The sequence below is a fragment of the Lepidothrix coronata genome, unplaced genomic scaffold (assembly GCF_001604755.1).
Source record: "Lepidothrix coronata isolate B3197 unplaced genomic scaffold, Lepidothrix_coronata-1.0 Scaffold54, whole genome shotgun sequence".
NCBI lineage: Eukaryota > Metazoa > Chordata > Aves > Passeriformes > Pipridae > Lepidothrix > Lepidothrix coronata.
The window spans coordinates 1,377,988-1,395,096 of NW_016690234.1; the positions used below are offsets into that span (position 1 = coordinate 1,377,988).

At 63.9% G+C, this 17,109-nt stretch overlaps 3 protein-coding genes across 5 annotated transcripts in view; 1 reads left to right on the forward strand and 2 right to left on the reverse strand.

Moving 5' to 3' along the window:
- The first annotated feature begins 1,164 nt into the window (after positions 1–1,164).
- On the forward strand, positions 1,165–8,550 carry CDH15 (cadherin 15). Its single transcript, XM_017816088.1, has 15 exons — positions 1,165–1,221; positions 1,600–2,610; positions 4,508–4,660; positions 4,797–4,952; positions 5,032–5,176; positions 5,257–5,417; positions 5,598–5,726; positions 5,843–6,028; positions 6,097–6,350; positions 6,435–6,577; positions 6,647–6,883; positions 6,958–7,197; positions 7,680–7,816; positions 7,898–8,053; positions 8,135–8,550. Exons 1-15 carry the CDS (start codon positions 1,165–1,167, stop codon positions 8,330–8,332), a joined length of 3,363 nt encoding a protein of 1,120 aa, XP_017671577.1. The 3' UTR covers positions 8,333–8,550.
- A 132-nt stretch (positions 8,551–8,682) lies between these two features.
- On the reverse strand, positions 8,683–11,280 carry SLC22A31 (solute carrier family 22 member 31). The gene is made up of 8 exons (XM_017816187.1): positions 11,129–11,280; positions 10,899–11,053; positions 10,490–10,658; positions 10,087–10,208; positions 9,866–9,974; positions 9,570–9,784; positions 9,344–9,455; positions 8,683–9,257 (listed from the first exon to the last, which is right to left on the reverse strand). The coding sequence occupies exons 2-8, from the start codon at positions 10,978–10,980 to the stop codon at positions 8,909–8,911; spliced, it is 1,158 nt and encodes a 385-aa protein (XP_017671676.1). The 5' UTR covers positions 10,981–11,053; positions 11,129–11,280; the 3' UTR covers positions 8,683–8,908.
- Positions 11,281–15,171: 3,891 nt separating this feature from the next.
- Positions 15,172–17,109, reverse strand: part of ANKRD11 (ankyrin repeat domain 11) — a 134,287-nt gene continuing 132,349 nt past the window's right edge. For all 3 annotated transcript variants that reach the window (XM_017816184.1, XM_017816186.1, XM_017816185.1), the window contains exons 12-13: positions 16,711–16,803; positions 15,172–15,903 (exon numbers count right to left, since the gene is read on the reverse strand). In XM_017816184.1, the coding sequence (XP_017671673.1) occupies positions 15,718–15,903; positions 16,711–16,803 (279 nt within the window). In that variant the 3' untranslated portion in view covers positions 15,172–15,717. The remainder of the gene's footprint in view (positions 15,904–16,710; positions 16,804–17,109) is intronic.

Consider the following 17,109-nt stretch of genomic DNA (forward strand, 5'->3'; position numbering starts at 1 on the left):
GTCTCCAAGGCCATGGGCTCTGCTCCCCCCATGCTGTCTCCATCAGGGATGCAGGAGGGGCTGTGTCCCCCAGTCTGCTCCAGGCGTTTCGCTTGCGAGCCACGTCGGCATTGACGGTCGGATCATATGTACACAACCATTCAATTACCCCGTAATGGCTACAGGCGATTAAGCCATCAATCTCCTTCATTAAGGCCTGCAAGGCCCGGCCCAGCATCGCCCAATAAAACCATTAAAACAACAACAACAACCCAAAGCAGCAGCTTTAATGCATGGGCTGTAATGCTGGCCCTGTCAACAGCACTGGGAGTGTCCCTGACCGGGGGACGCCTGGGGACCCGCTCGCCCTTGCCCTGCTGGGATGTCCCAGGGAGCTGGAGGCTGACCATCCCTCTGTGCCCCCCCTGCTCGGCACACCAGGACCTGCTGTCATGCTTTATAGCTTACTTTACCTTTTATTGCCATATAAAATCGAAGCTCTGGTGGCTTTATGGGGCTATGCCAGCTGCTCCCTCTGCCCTCGCTGGGCACTGCCCTGACTCCCAGTCCCTGTGCTGGGGTCACGACTTGTCCTACTGCACCCCACATGAGAGACATGACTGGTCCTACACTGGGGTTATGAGTGGTCCCATTGCACCCCACTTCAGGGACATCCATGGTCCCAACACACACGGGGGGGCAGAACTGGTCCGAGCACCCAAAGCAGTTGCACTGTTCTGGGCAGGTCAGAGTGTGTCAGCTGGGAGGGGGGAGTGGGACCCTCCAAAAGAGGATGACTCAGCACAGCAAGGACGGTCATGGTTCTGGGCTGGTCCTACTTGAACTCAGCATCTGGGGGACCCCAGACCTCTGACCTCCAGTGGAACCCCCGGGTTTTGGGGGGAGAGGAGCAAGGGGTGTTGGTGCAGGGCCAGTGGTGAGGGGGGCTGCAGCACCCGCTGTCGTGCTGCAACCGGGGACACGCCACGGGCAGCCCTGTCCCCACGAGCGGGTCTGGCGCCTTGTCAAAGCCTGTCACATCTGCCACCCCCGCACCCCCGCGCCGCGGTGCCGGTGGCAGGGAACATCTGCTCGGCCGCCCCGCTGCCACGGCGCGTTAGGGTCAGGGGCAGCCGCCAGGACCCCCGGCCAGCGCCGCCGGGGCGGCTCCTCGCCGTGACACTGATGCGGGGTGACAGGACAGCGGGGCGGACGGATGGGATCGGACAGACGGACGGGCAAGTGAGCGCCGCTGCCCACGCCACGGCCCAGCCAAGCCGCGGGTCACCGGTGCCCGACGCTCACCCGCTCGTGACAGGTCGCCGGGGACACCGACAGCCCTGCCACCACCGCTCAGCTCCTGGGAACGGACAGGACATATCCTGCATCCCTCCTCCTGTGTCTCTTTTCCCACGCCTTGTTCCCCATCCCCGTGTCGGTGCCCACCACAAGGCACCTGTTCCCATGGACGGGACGGTGCTGGCCGGGAGCATGGGCAGCTGCCAGGCAGGTATGCGGTGATGCCACCAGTGTCACCGACACACCGCACGCTCCCCTGCCAGATCCAGGGCTCGGTTCCCTTGGAGGGCAAGAGCCCCTCGACCCCTTCGCCTTGCCCAGGGGGTCGCGGTTCTCCATCCCTGCTTCACCGGGACCCCGCGCCGGCGGGCGGGGGGTGGTCCTCGGTGCGGTACCTCGGGCGCGGGGACCGCCGATGTCGGGGCTGGTGGCCGGGACGATGCTGCCACCTGGTGCCACGGCATCGCGACAACACGGGGACCGGCCCGGGGGGTCGAGAGAAACACTGGGATCGGCCTGGAGGGTCGAGAGAAACACTGGGACCGGCCCCAGAGTCGCAGGCGGCACCGGGACCAGCTTTGCGGTGTCGAAGGCGGCACCGTGACCAACCTTGGGGGTCGAAGAAAGCACCAGGACCGGCCCCGATGGTCGCAGTCAGCGTCGGGACCGGGGGTCGGGGGACAGCTCTGGGACCGACAACGGGGGCCGAGAGTCTTGCCAGGACTCCCGGAGCAGCCCTCGGCCTCTCTGCCTGGTGGGAATCCGTCGGGATCAGGAGACCGTGGGACGCTGCCGTCCCTCTCCCGACCCCGCACCAGGGCCGGCCCCGACGCCAACGCAGACGGCACCGGCACCGTGAACGGCCGGGGAGAGGCGGGCGGGCTCCCCCTGACGGGGGGAGCGGCGGAGCGCGGCGAGAAGAATCGCTGCCGGTCACTGTTCGCGTCCGTGTCCCTCTCCTTGTTCCTGTCCAAGTTCCTGTCTCGTTACGGTTCCTGGCCCACTACCGGTGCCGGTCCCTATCCGTGTCCCTATCTCGTGTCTGTCCTTGTCCCCCTGCCCGTGTCGATGTCGGTCCCTGTCCCGGCGCCGGAGCAGCCGGGGGGCAGCGGGCCCGGGTCTCCCCCTCCCGCCCGCCCCGTCGCGGCATCCCCGGAGCGCGCCCGGCGCCAGCTGCCGCGTTCCGCCCGCCCTCCCTGGGGCTGCGCACCCTCGGCCCCCCGACCCCCCGGGCCCCGCTCTCCAGACCCGGGCAGCGGGGACCCCCCCTCTCCCCTCCTCGCCCCTCGCATCCCCCCGGTGGGCCCCTCGGCGGGCCGGGCAGGGCAGGGGGTGCGGGCTACGGGCCGGGGGCGGCGGGGCCAGCTGCCCGCGGGGGGGTCCGGTGCCCGCAGCACATGTGCTGTCACTCAGCCAGTCCCGCCGCTATTTTAGCTCGGGGCCGGCGGCCGGGCTGTGCCCCGCTCCGCCATGGGCCCCCCGCTCCTCCTCGCTTGCCTGCTCGCCCCACTCTGCGCTCGGGTAAGGGTTGCGGGGAGACCGGGAGGGTGGGGATGGGGTGCGATGGGGTGGGATGGGGACCCCCGCTCTGTACCCCGGGAGGGATGGCCGGGATGGGGATCCTGGACACGGAGCTGGGGAGTAGCCAGACCCCAAACCCTGTGAAGTCACATCCCTGAGGGCAGCGGGGATGGGGATGGGGGTGATGGGGGCTCGGAGCCCCTCTTGAGGCATTTCCCACCCTACAGATGGCCGTGGCAGGGGGGGGCCTGCGGCTCCGGCACACTGCCTGCGCCTGTGAACCGGGATGGGCTGAGAGCAGATCTGGGGAAGGGTTAGGCACTCAGATACATCCTGCTCCCCCTTTTCCCACCCCAACTGAGGTCCCAGAGCCCCCTCACACCCCCTTGCCCATGCACATCCCCCCAGAGCCCCTCACCGCGGTCTCAGGCCTGAGCCACATGGGGCTGTTGAGGTTCTGGCCTGGCCCCTGCACTCGGTGCTCAGGGCAGGGGAAAGCAAGGGATCCTGCAGGGCAGCTCCCCACAGCAACAGAGCCCTCATCGCCCCCCCTACCTCCCAATCCGTCCCCAGCTCCTGCGGCCCCCCGGGGAAGGGTGGGGGGAGTCTCTCCTGCGAGGGGTGGACCCAGAGAAACAGCTGGAGACCACAGTGCAGTGCCCATCATAGCCTCGGAAAGAGCCCGTTGTCCTGCCCATTCCATGGGGCTGACACGCGGCCGCCGGTCCCCCCAACCCCCATCCCCAGGGACCCCCAGCAGAGCCATTCCCACGGCCCCGCTCCCCCTCCTCCCCCTCAGGGTGCACACGAAGTCTCTGGGGCTCCTGGGACACCCCAGCAGCCAGCGGTGCAGGCACAGCTGGATGCAGATGTGCGTGCGAGGCTGGTGCTGCCCAGATGTGCTCCGTTCCCGGGGAGGGGACAGTGCATGTCCCGTGGGATCAGGACGAGGGTGGCACAGAACTGGAGGGGGTTGGCTGTGTGCACAGGTCGCTGACTCCCTTCCCACCCCTACCTCCCAGCCCCCCCCCCCAGCTCCAGACGCCCATGTCACGCCCCCAATTCCCTGACCCCGGTCCTGCACAGCCTCTAAACTGATCAGCTCCCTGACCCTACTGCAGCGCCCCCACAACTATCTCCATCCCTGTCTCCATCCCTAATCTCCCCCCTCACAGCTCCCAGCTTCACCCCAGCCCCCCAACTCCCTGTGCCCCCCCCCAGCACCCCAGCTTTGTGCTCCAAGACCACCCCAGCAGCCTAAACTGATCCCTGAGGGCATGACCTCTGCCCTCACTGCCATGTCCATGTGGTGACAGTGATATGGGGGGGCCACAGCAGGTGTTGCCAGCCTGGGGTACCCCCCTCGCCCCCTCTGCAGGGGTCCCATGGGATACAGCCCAACCAGGGTCGTTTGTGGGGCAGCCCTTCCTGGTGATCCCTGCAGGATACCCATCACCATCACACCAGGATGTCAGGGGACCACCAACACAACACTCCTGTGGGAGCTGGATAGCCCCTGTGCTCCCCCAGACCCAACCTCAACCCCATCAGGGGGGCTCAGCACCGTGTACCCCCACACCATGTACTCCATCACTGTGCACCCCAGCACTACACACTCAGCCCAAGTGCACCTCCCTGCCCACTGCCCTGGCATTCCACCCCACTCCAGAGGTTTCAGGGTCACCAGCAGCACCATGTCCCCCCCCAGGGTGCCGGCCCAGCCCAGCCAGATGCTGCAGCCCCGGGCACCCCCCAGGCCTGGCAGCAGCACGAGGGTCCACGGCGGGTGAAGAGGGCCTGGGTGATCCCCCCCATCAGCGTCTCAGAGAACCACAAGCGCATCCCCCACCTCTTGGTGCAGGTAGGTGAGAGCCCCCCACCCTCTCTTCCAGGTGTTGGGATGGGAGGCACCCTGGGCAGGGGGATTGCATGGGAGCAACCCCAGAGGGGAAAAGACCCCCAGCCTGAGACACCCAGCTATGATTTCCCTGGGGCAGATCAAGTCAGACAAGCAGCAGCCCGGGGGGGTGATCTACAGCATCAAGGGGCCAGGGGTGGACGAGGAGCCCCTGGGCATCTTCTCCATCGACAAGTTCAGCGGGAAGGTCTTCCTCAATGCCATGCTGGACCGGGAGGAGAACGACCGTTATCGGGTAAGGATGTTCCTGAGTGCCCATAGACCTTCCCTGAGGTCCCCAGCTAGACCCCGACCACCGTGCTCTGTGCCCACAGCTGAGAGCCTTCGCACTGGACCTGGGTGGAGTGACACTGGAGGACCCCACTGACCTGGAGATCATCGTGGTGGACCAGAACGACAACCGGCCGCTCTTCCGGCAGGACGTGTTCACGGGGCACGTGGTGGAGGGGGCTGAGCCAGGTGGGTCCAGAGGGGGGGCCGGGGTGGGGGCATGAGCCAGTCCCAAAACTGGCATCCACCAGGCACTCCTGCGGCTGCAGGGACCTGCGTGATGATGGTGGATGCCACCGATGCCGATGACCCCGACACGGACAATGCGGCACTGCAGTATTCCATCCTGGAGCAGGGCGCTGCCGGCATGTTCAGCATCAATGCCACCACCGGGGAGATCTGCACTGCACGGCCTGGCCTCGACCGTGAGGTAATGGGATGGGGACCACCCGTGGGGGCACTGGGACTGGGGGCAACCAGGACCCCCCAGGTGGTGAAACCATGAGCAGACCCTGGTGTGGGGATATGGTGGGTGGGCAGCAGCTGTGGGACCTCTGTGCTCCTTGGGGGGCTGGAGGGGCTCAGCACTGGCCCCCTTCATTCCCTACAGACCATGGGGGTGTACAACCTGACGGTGCAGGCAGCTGACATGTCCGGGGATGGGCTCACCACCACCGCCATGGCCGTCATCTATCTGGAGGACATCAACGACAACCCTCCCGAGTTCACCAAGGAGGAGGTAGTGGCCGGGTGGGATATGGGAATGTGCCAGGGTCAGCAGGGAGGGAGCCATCCCCTCAAGGGGCTGCAGCATCCCAAAGGGACAGACCCCAGCCCCACGCTGCTGTCTCCCAGTTCTCCATGGAGGTGGAGGAGCAGGCAGCTGGTGTGGACGTGGGGAAGGTGTTTGTGCACGACAAGGACCTGGCGGGCTCTCCCAGCTGGCTGGCCAAATACACCATCCTGGAGGGTGACCCCGAGGGCGCCTTCGCCATCCGCACCGACCCCCACACCAACGACGGTGTGCTCTCCGTGGTCAAGGTGGGCACAGGACAGCCAGGGGGCACTGGGGGTCTCATGGCTCGGCTGACCCGTAGCCCCTCTCACAGCCACTGGACCACGAGGTGCGGGACCGCTTTGAGCTGACGGTGTCGGTGCAGAATGAGCAGCCGCTGGAGCCCACGGCCCCCGCCAGCCCCCGGGCTCTGGCCACAGTGCGAGTGCGTGTGCGGGATGTCAATGAGGCGCCTGTCTTCCGTGAGAACCCACGGAGAATCAGCGTGTTGGAGGGGACCCCCCCGGGCACCCCCATCACCACCTACACTGCCAGCGACCCTGACACCCACCAGATCCAGACCCTCACGTGAGTCCTGCTCCCGTCCCGTGGCCTCCCACACCCACCGTCGGTGTTTCAGGGAGTGATGTCACACCCCCCCTGCACCCACAGCTACGCGCTGCTCTACGACCCTGCGGACTGGCTGCAGCTGGATCCCCACGCCGGCACTGTCCGCACCAAGCGGGAGCTGCTGCACCCCTCGGCCTTCCTGCAGGGCGGCTGGTACATCGCCCTGGTCCTGGCCCGAGATGACGGTGAGCAGCACCCCTGCCACGTTCCCCTGCTCCCGTTGCCCTCCCTGACACCTCTGCTCTTTCCCCCAGCCGAGCCCCCGCTCTCGGCCACCGGCACCCTCTCCATCGAGATCCTGGAGGTGAACGACCACGCACCGCAGCTGCAGCCGCCAGCAGGGGTGCTCTGCGGGCGGCCGGGACGCGGGGGGACTCTGCTCCTGGGGGCCACCGACGATGACCGGCCCCCCCATGGAGCCCCCTTCCACTTTCAGCTCAGCCCCCAGCAGCCCCAGCTCGCCCGCAACTGGAGCATCACCCGCTTCAATGGTGAGGGGCAGCTGGGTTGGGGGTTGCTGCATAGGGGGATCCTGCTCACCCTCTACTACCCACTCCCCACGCAGTGACTCACGCGGTGCTGGCCGTGCTGGCGGAGCTGCCCGAAGGGCCCTACTCACTCCCGCTGCTGCTCCGGGACTCGGGGACTCCCCCGCAGGAGCAGCAGCAGCTGCTGAACGTCTCGGTGTGTCACTGCGGCCGGGACGGCACCTGCCAGGACGGGGTCCTGGCTGCCGCCACCGCCGGGGCCGGCATCACCCTCGGGGCCCTCCTGATCATCCTCGGCAGCAGCATCCTCCTCCTTGGTGAGTGAGCCCTCACCCCTCCACCCCTGGCACCCTGGGCCAGATCTGCCATGCAATCCTGGCCCTGGCCACCCACCCCGGACCCCACCAGCACATTCGGTCACCTCATCCCCCACCCATCACCTCATCCTGGTCCTGGCCACTCCATGCATATCCTGCCCATGTCTCCCATCACCCCATCCTGGTCCAAAACACCCCAAACTCTCCCTACCCACGTCCCCCATCACCCATCTTGGTCCTAATCACCCCATCCAGTCAGTACCCGTGACCATCAACACCTCCCCCCAATTTTTGACCTTCACCAAACCCCCACTAAAATATTCTGCTCCTCCCCCATCCCACCTCATCACTGCCCCCAGGAATCCCCACCTGCATTCCCATCCCACCTCCCAGCCCCACCCAGCCAGCACCCCCACCGCCCCGTGCCCCTCCCTGTCCCGCCTGCCATGCCCACTCCCCGTGCCCACCCGCTGTGCCCGCAGTGCTGGCGGCTCTGGGGGCCGTGCGGGTGCGCGGGCGCCGCCGGGCCCTGCGCAAGGGGCTGCTGGAGCGCTCCCGGGATGATATGCGCGACAACATCCTCAACTACGACGAGCAGGGCGGGGGCGAGGAAGACCAGGTGAGCAGGACCCACGGCAGGGGAAGCCCCGGGGGGTCTCCATCCCAGCCCTGCCTCCCTGACCCCCTCCTGGCCCCACAGGACGCCTACGACATCAACCAGCTCCGGCACCCCGAGCTCTTCTCAGCCCGGGCCAAGCCGCCAGTGCGCAGGGACGCCCCGCTCAGCTCTGGGACCCCCTTGGCCCCCCGCAAGCTGCCCAACAGCCCCTCAGACATTGAGGACTTCATCAATGAGGTGGGACGGGGCTCAGTGCTCCCCTTGCCCTCAGCCCCCCATCCCTGGCAGGGCTGACACAATGTCCCCCTGTCCCCACAGGGGCTGGAGGCAGCTGACAGTGACCCCAGCGTGCCCCCTTATGACACGGCCCTCATCTACGACTACGAGGGCTCGGGCTCTGTTGCCAGCCCCCTCAGCTCCATCGTCTCCAGCCTGACAGACGAGGACCAGGACTACGACTACCTGAGCGAGTGGGGGCCACGCTTTCGCCGCCTGGCCGACCTCTACGGGCACTAGCGGGGATGAGGGGCAGGAGGGGAGCACCCCTTGCCCACAGAGGGGCTGGGGCAGGGAAGGGACAGAGGGGGGCTCACATAGACAAGAGATGACCAGATGCAGCAGCTTTGTATACGGACACGCACAAGACACCCACCCGGAGGGGCTTTGCGAGAGGCCTCCGCGCAGGGGGGTCCACACCTGCACCCCCCCCAGACCCCAGCCCAGCAAACCCAGGCAGCCCTGGGAGGGGACACCCTGGGGCAGCCCCACAGAGCTGGGGAACGGGGGTGAGGAGTCACGCCATAATAAAGAGCAGGGGCCAGTGGTGGGGGGGTGGTGTCCCCCCACCACACTGATGGCCCATAGACACAAGGCACTTTTATTGGGAGCCAGCAGCACCCATCAGGGGGGCATCACCCCCACCCCAGGGCTCCCAGCACTGGTCCTCCTGGGGCAGGATCTGGCCCTGCTGCGGGAGGGTGTGCTGCTCTCCCAACCCACCCAGCGCACGTCCTGGGGCTCCCTGTCATCCCCATGAGCACGCACGGATGGGCATCCCAGCAGTGGGGAGACCCCCAGGGATCGGAGGCACAGCTACATCTCATGAGGAGTGTCCAGGGAGCCCAGCATCCTCTTGGTGGAGGCAGCGAGGCGGGAATAGTCGTGGGGGATGCCATGGGAGGCGAGCAGGGGCAGGTGGTCCTCGCAAGGGGGCCGGCGGAAGAGGGGGGGCCGGCGCTGGTTCTCACCGTCCTGCAGGGACTGGGGCAGGTTGCGGCCCTGGCTCTCAGGCAGCAACATGATGCTGAGCACGGCCAGGATGGCGAAGGAGGCGAACACCACGTGGTGCAGGAAGAAGCCGCGGCTGTTGGGGATGGCGGTGATGGGCGCTGCCGCCTTGCCCACGAAACTGGCCCCCACGACCAGGCCCAGCCCGGCGCCCCTGCGGGGGGAACACACTCAGAGGGGGCCCTGCCTCTGTGCCGCCCAACCCAGGGTAGCACAGGAGGGGGCCGGTTCCCCCCTTACCTGACCACGGTGGGGAGAACCTCACTGGCAAAGAAGATGCTGAGCATGGTGACAGCATGGGAGGCAGCCGTGCCCACCACAGAAAGGGTCAGGACAATGAGCTCCAGCAGGTCTGGGAGGGGGTGAAGCAGCATCAGGGGTCAAATCCCGCACCCACCCCTCTCAGACATGCAGTTCCCTCCCCAGTTGGGGGCTGCATCCCTGGGGGTCCCCTGAGGGTCCTTACACTGGGTGAGGGCCAGCAGCAGGAGGGAGGAGATGCCCGTGAGGACGGTGCAGAGGAGGAGGATGGCGCGGCGTCCGAAGCGTTCGGCCGTCAGGCACACGAAGAGGCAGGCGGCCACCTCGGTGCCCACCAGCACCAAGTAGGAGGAGAAGAAGTGGGGCAGGTGGGGGGCCAGGTTGCGAGTGAAGCAGTGGCGGATGCCGGAGCCGATGAACCTGTGGGAGAGCGGCGTCAGGGGGCCACAAGTGAGACCCCCCACCCCAGCAGCACCCTCACAGTATCCCCCTCATGCTCACGCCGCAAAGCCGAGGATGACGCCGTTCTTCCAGATGACTCTGGTGCTGAAGATCTCACAGACAGTGTGGTACTGGGGCTGTGGGGATCCCTCGGACAAGGCCTCCAGCTCTGCTGGGAGAAGGGATCCCAGGATAGAGTCGGCACTGCCCCACCCCCCTCAGCACCATGGCTGTGGGGAGGGGTCCCAGTGTTCCATCACCCTTGGAGTTCCCCCACACACCTGTGAGGAGGCTGTCCTGGGGCCAGTTGTCCTCAGCCAGCGCCTGTAGGGTCTTCCTGGCCCTCTCCAGTTGCTGTGTGGCCAGCAGCCAGCGTGCTGACTCCAGCAGCAGTGCTGGGCACCTGGGGCATGAGTGTCAGGTCACAGAGCTCCCCAGGGGCCTGGCCCACTCCAGCACTGACCCTCCCATCCGGCTTCAAAGCAACACTGCCCAGAAACCCTCAACTTCAAACCTGAGCAAACATTTACCCAGGGTGGAAGGGTTCCCACTCCCCTGGAGAGTCCCGGGCAGCTTTTGATCCCTGCTGTGGCCCTGGACAGGGTGTGCCTGGCTGGGAACAGCTTGGCAACAGCACCAGGTACAGCCCAGCCCCACACAAACCCCTGTCCAGGGGGTCCTTACCACCAGCAGGCAGCCAGCAGAGCCAGGATCATGGTGACAGCACCCTGCAGCACCCGCCAGTCCCGGCACAGCAGGGCCAGCCCTGGCAGCAGCAGCTCCCCAGCGATCCAGAAGAATCCAGCCACCATCGTCACCCCCAGTCGGTGGGGGGGCTCACACAGCTCCAGCCCTGGCAGGAGGTGAGGAGTGCACTGTGGGTGCCATTGACACAGGACATCCTGCACCCTGGAGAATTATCCCAGAGCATCCTGCATCCCAGTGCATCCTACACCATGCAGCATCCTGCATCCTGGAGCATCCTATACCCTGGAGCATTTTGCACCCCAAAGCATCCTGTATCCCAGAGCATCCTGCACCTCAGAGCATCCTCAATCCCCACACCCCTGTGGACCCTCCCAATCACACTCACGGGCCACGTAGAGAGCGAGGAAAGCTCCTGCCAGTGCTGCCCCGAAGAGCAGCCGAGCCACCAGGACCATGAGAAAGTTCATGGCCAGTGCCACGGCGAGGCCCACGGGCACTGCCAGCGCCAGGGACAGCAGGAAGGTGGGACGGCGGCCAAACCTACCAGGGACAGGCTGTGAGTAGGGCTGGGCATGGCATCCCCTGCCCAGGGGGCCACCGGGGCACCCCCGTTACCTGTCACAGGCCAGGCCGGCAGTGACGCTGCCCAGTGTCCAGCCCAACAGGTGTGTGGTCTGCTCCAGGGGCACCTTCCAGCGTGAGGCACACACCAGGTCCCACTGTGGGGGGACACAATGGAGGGCTGTCAGCGTGGGGGGCTCAGCAGGCCCCCCCTATTGCTGCTGACAGGGCTGGGAAAGATGGGGGGGTGTCTCCTAACCAACCCCCACCCAACAAGTAGAAATGTGGGGATGTGCCAGGATGGTGCTGAAGGTCCTTAGAGCCCTCTCCCCTGGACACCCTCCAACCCCTCAGCAACTTTCCTCCAGGGCTCCCCCACCTACCCCAAACCCCTTTCCATGGGGTCTCCCACCTTCTCCTCCCAGGACCCCTCTCTCTTCCCAGGATCCCTGCTTCCCCCTCCAAGCAAACCCCCCCACATCCCAGGACATCCCCGGTGTTCTCCCAGCATATCCAGGGCTTTCCCGTGGGATCCTTACGGGGGTTCCCAACTTGCTCCAGGGGTTGGGACCTCCAGCTTGTTTGCTCCAAACTCCCCCCATAGCCTCCCGCCCCACCCCACCCTCCTGTACCACGGGACCCCCCACCCCCGGGTCTCCTTGAACTCCCCTGAGACCCCCCCGCCCCTGTCCCCCACCTGTGTGACGAGGTTGGCGCGGAGGCCGGCGGCGGGCAGGGCGTAGTGCCATCCGCGGGTGCAGGGCCCGGTGCCATTGGGGCGGGGGGTGCCGGGGGTGCCGGGGGTGTAGCGGTACAGCTGGCAGGGGCTCCAGCCGCCGCGGAGGCGCGGGACGGCGGCGCGGAGCAGCGCGGGGCCCCCGAGCCGGCGGAGCGGCGGCGGCAGCAGCGCGGCGTCGGGGCGGCAGCGGTGCGGGGGCTCCGCGCCCAGCGCCCACCCCAGCGCCCACCCGAGCGCCAGCGCCGCGCACGGCGCCCACCCCCCCGCCGCCCGCCGGCCCCGCGGCCGCGACCCCCCGAGCGCCATCGCCGCGATCGCGCCCGCGCTCGGCGAGGGCAGGTGGGGGCGGCACCGGGTGGACCCGCCCCGCGGCACCGCCCCGACGGGGCCCCCCCCGGCTCTGACACCCCCCCCTTCCCCAGCACCGGTTCAGGCCCCCCCCAGACTCGGGTCAGCACCCCCAAAGCCCGGTTTGCGCCCCCCAACACGGGGATCAGACCTGGTTTGCACCCCCCGCCCAAGCCCGGTTTGTCTCCCCAGCCCGGTTCACACACCCCAGGCCCGGTTCAGCCGCTCCTCAAGCCGGTTCGCCCCCCTCAGTCCCAATTTGCCCCTCGCCATGCCCAGTTCACACACCCCACTCCCGGTTCGTGCCCTGCAACACCAGGCTCAGCCCACCTATCTCCAGTTGTTTGCCACCCCAAACCCAGTTCATCCAGCCAGTTTGATCACCCCCTCAGCCTCTCTGTTCACCCCCTCTCCAGCCCGTTTCAGTCCTCCCAGCCCAAGTTTCCTCCCCCCAACACTGGGTTCAATACCTCCAGCCCTGTTCACGCCCCAGCCCGGTTTGCCCCCCTCCCAAGACTGGAACCCAGTTTGGCTCCCCAAGGCCCCTTCACCCTCAACCCCGGCTCGGCTCTCTCAACCCAATTCACGCCCCCTGCCCCTTTTTGCCCCCCCCCGCCCCAAGCCCCAGTTCACCCCCAGCCCCAGCTCAGCCCCCCTTCCTCCACGGTGTTCCAAATTAAGGCACCCTCTCGGTACTGGGGGACCCCCAGACCAGCTGGTGTTGGGGGTGCTGAGGTGCAACCAAGGGTGCCAGGACCCATCTGTGAACACCCACAAATGCACCGGGTCCCCCTAAACCTCAAAAGGGGCCAGTGGGATCTGTGACCCTCCCCCAGGAAGGGAACTGGTGGGCACCCAGTGCCACATTACCTTGTGGGAAGAGCCAATGGAGCAGCCAAGCTGCAAATAGAGGGTTTTTTCCCCCCTCTTCTTTTTAAAATTTACTCACAGACGTGATTTCTGGGGGCAGCAGCATCACTCGGGTGCTCAGCTCCGGACCTGCAGCGGTGAAAAAGATTCCATCCGCAAAATTACATCAAAAATCACATCGAAAATCACATTGAGAAATTGCACCTACAAAGTCACACTGAAAGAATCACATTAAAAAAAAAAATCACATCTGCATTTCTTTGCCTCCCTCCACGGGATCTGCACCCATGGACCCGGCTGGAAGTAACAGTGCCGGGAGGAAAACTGACCCTGGAGACTCCCAAGGCCACCAACCAGTACCTTGGTCAGATGAGCCCACGGGACTTTCCTGCTTTACACACTGATAAAAGGCCTCTCCGTGCCTACAGAGATGAATTTAACAAAATAAAGAGCAGGGCTGGAAATTAATTAATGTATTTGTGGTTGCTTTCTTGAAGCCCCTGACACAGAAACAGCCCCCAGTCCCAGTGCACTAGTTGCCCACCCTGACCCCACAGCCCAGGGCAAGGATGGGGGGAAAAATCCCTCTGGCTGTAGGTGGGACATAGCACTGCCCATCCTGCTGCAGCTGCAATGAGTGGTCCTGCTGTGGTGATCCCTGATCCTGGTGCCAGCAGTGCCAAGGCAGGAGCTGGGGGTTGGGGAGGGGAAGGAGGGACCCCCCTTGAGACGTGTTGGAGTGAAACCCTCAAGGTCCCCATGCTCAGACCACGGAAAATTCCACAACTGGCTGCAAAGCCGGTGGGAGCGCAAGTGGGAAACCGGGTTGGGGGCTGAATCCAGGGCCCCCCCTAGTCCCCTCAGCATGGCCTCACCAGCAGAGGAAGAGGAGCCAAATGGCATCTGGAATATCTTTGTTTCCCAAAGTGGCAGCTGAGACACTGAACCAGCACAAGCACCCAGGAAAATCCAACAGAAGAAGCTGGAGAACTCAGAGCTGGTATCAGGGGTCCACAGAGGCCACCCCTCATCCCAGCACACCAGCCTGGGGACAGCAGTTGTGGGCAGCTGCCCATTGAGAAAGGCTGGGCAGCAGGTGGAAGGAAAGCACAGAAGTCTTGGATAGGCATTGACCTGCCTCCAGCTGCATCCCTGAGCTGACAGTCAACTTTGTCCCCTGCATTAAGCCCAGGCCCACCCTGGGCCTTCTCCGGACTCTGCAGCCCCAAAGAGCAGCTCCTTGGCTCACAGTCACTACAGGGGCTGTAAATTCACTAGCCTGAGCCCAAACATTCTTCATGTCACACTGTGACCCCCCAACTGGCACATGGCACGGGGGGGGCTCCCCTCTCCCCATGGTCCTCCCCATCACAACCAGTTGAAGGGTTTCTAATCCCACTGGACACAAAGGGGCAGGGAAAGGGGAGAAAAACAATATTCAAAATCACAGAACCATGAAATGGTTTGGGTTGGAAGGGACCTCAAAACTCATCTTGTTCCAACTCCTGCCATGGGCAGGGACACCTTCCACTAGACCAGGTTGCTCCAACCTGGCCTTGAACACTTCCAGGAATGGGGCAGCCACAGCTTCTCTGGGCAACCCTTTCCTTGACAGGGAAAGTGCTGCCCAGGGTGAACTATAAATACAAAGATAATTTTAATTAATTTATTTATTTCTTTACACATAACTGAAAGTGATGTTACAGTACATAAGTTATTTACAACTGTGCAGTAATGTGTTGCAAAATAAATTATCTAGAAGGCAGCAAAAGTACATTGTTAATGTATATAAAAACTGTACAGCATTTATGGGATACAATTTTTCTTTATATGAGTATTGGCTCTGTAGTGTTTTCAAGTTATGTTCTCAGAAAGAGAAACGAAATGCCCAAGATTAAAGGAAAAAATATATAAACCACGTGGATTTTACTCCATTAAAAACACAGTTGGCAAAGTCCTTTCTCTGCGTCGCCGTCTCCCCGGCCGTGCCGCCCCGGCGGCTCCTCTGCTCGTCCCTGACGGTGGCAGCGGCTGCTGTGGGCACATCGCGGAGCCGTCCCCGCTCCAAGTCGCCGCTGCCCAACTTGGACACTGTCTTTTTGTTGCTAATTGGGGATTTTTTGTGACTTTTTTTTGTTGGTTTTTTGTTTTTTTTTTTGTAGACATACCCATGATGGAACGAGAAACTCAAACACCCCCCCCTCCCCCCACGGTTTCCTACTGCAGCCTCTCCGAGAGGAGATCCGCGCCCGGTGGAAAACAGAGAGCTGGAAATCACGGTGTTCACAAGTACATGGTTCACGTGGTTGCTGGCCCCGCTCAGCAGCTTCTGCAACACACACACGGTGTCCTTGGCCTCCTCCCTCCGCGCCCTGGCCAGTCTCGGGGCCGCCGAGTGCCCGCCGCCGGCACCGCCCGGTGCCTCCCTGCCGCAGCCGCCGGTGGGAAGGAGCTGCGCCCGGCCCGCTGCCCCGCGGAGCTGCCGTCAGTCCGGAAGCGAGGGACATGTTGTGAAGAAAGTGCAATTATTTTTTCTTATTGTTTTGTTTTCTGCCGATAGCTGCTTCCTCCTCCTCTGACCAGGGATTCATCAGCAAGCGGTAAAGGTGAATGTGAGCTCGACCGCCCGACCTCGGAGCGCTCCCGTCCTTGCCAGTGTTCAGTGATGTCTCCTGGGGTGGAACTGTCATGCCGGCAAGAGCACGAAGTCATCGTTCACGTCGACCATTGGCACATAGAACGAGGGCACCTCGTTCACACAGAGGGATTTGTGCCCTGCGGGGTCCAGCTCCTGCACCTTCAGCTGCCACTCCATCCTCTGCACCGCGTTCAAGGCAGCTGCTTCATGTTGCTGTCTCATGAGCAGGCAAGTCTGGATTGGGAAAAACCAATGGGAGGTGAGGGCGGAGTGGGAGAGGGCAGGAGAGGGTCCTGCTGCCCGTCCCACCCAGCAAACCCAGGGGATGTGCAGCAACTGAGGTGGGCACAGCACTAAATGCAGTAAGGGATGCCACACACAGGACAGCTGGATTTGGGATGTCTTCTGAGCCCAGTTCCAGCAGGAGCTGGGGCAAACCCAGAAGCTTTGGGTTTGAAAGGCTTGGAAGTACTCCAGAGCACGGACCCCACCAAGACCACTTTGGCACAGTCCCCATTGGCCCCCACAGGGACCTTCTCCCTTCGTGGGACCTGCCAATCCCTTCCGTGTCACCAGCTGCAGCACCACTGCCCCTGCTCCTTCCCATGTTAGAGCGTGGCTCTCAGAGCTTTCTGGAATCACTGCCCGGGCTCCTGACACCCTGAAGCTCTCCACAGGTTTTGGGTTCACTGCAACACATGCTCCTGGCAAAGAGCAGCCCCTGAGGGTTCAACCGACTGGGAAAGCTCCAACCAGAGGCATGAGGGGGAATCCCAGCTGAATTCAGCCCCAAGCTGAACCTGCCTCCCCTCCCCATTTTTGGAACCATCAGAGACCACTGTGCTCCCCAAATCCCTGCAGAGGCTCCCAACGCTCTGCTGTGCCACACATGGGAGCATCCCCACCATGCAACCCTGTCCTGACCACCTCACAACACCCACTCTGTGCTGGAAACCACTAAGGCAGCTTCCAGGCTCCAGCCACAGCCAGGACCCTTCTAGAATGCCCCAGCCTGGAGCACGGGGCTCCCAGGGCTCTCACCTTCATCCGATCGTACTTGTCATCCACATCCTGCAGCCAGGAAATGAACTGTCGTGCGTTGAAACGGTCTCTGACCGATTTGTTTTCATCTCCCTAAGGAAAGGACAGCAAAAGGAATGACACGGGGGATTATTTTTGTACTTTAAGCAGTTACAGGTCTCGCAGGCCACATTCAAACCCCTCCTGGGGCACACACTCCTCAGAAATGAGGTGCCTGCAGGGATGGAGGATGGAGCATGCTGCTGAAGCCCTTTCCAAGGATTCAGCCTTGGGTGGGGATGCATATGCCTGTGTGCACACACTCCCTGTTTTAACTTGCTTTGCAGGGAAGCTGTCCATGTCAGCCCATCACAGCACCTGCACCTCCCTGTCTCCTCCAACTCATGCCAAGATCACAGC

Bases quoted from the DNA above. Each gene is read 5' to 3' on its own strand.
- CDH15 (XM_017816088.1), top strand. From the start codon at position 1,165: ATGCGGGGTGACAGGACAGCGGGGCGGACGGATGGGATCGGACAGACG. The intron at 1,222-1,599 runs GTGAGCGCCGCT...CGCCTTGCCCAG, and splicing joins TCGGACAGACGGACGGGCAA to GGGGTCGCGGTTCTCCATCC. The intron at 7,198-7,679 runs GTGAGTGAGCCC...CTGTGCCCGCAG, and splicing joins CAGCAGCATCCTCCTCCTTG to TGCTGGCGGCTCTGGGGGCC.
- SLC22A31 (XM_017816187.1), bottom strand. From the start codon at position 10,980: ATGAACTTTCTCATGGTCCTGGTGGCTCGGCTGCTCTTCGGGGCAGCA. The intron at 10,209-10,489 runs GTAAGGACCCCC...CTCATGCCCCAG, and splicing joins CTGCTGGCTGCCTGCTGGTG to GTGCCCAGCACTGCTGCTGG. The intron at 9,456-9,569 runs GTAAGGACCCTC...ACCCCCTCCCAG, and splicing joins GCTGCTGGCCCTCACCCAGT to ACCTGCTGGAGCTCATTGTC.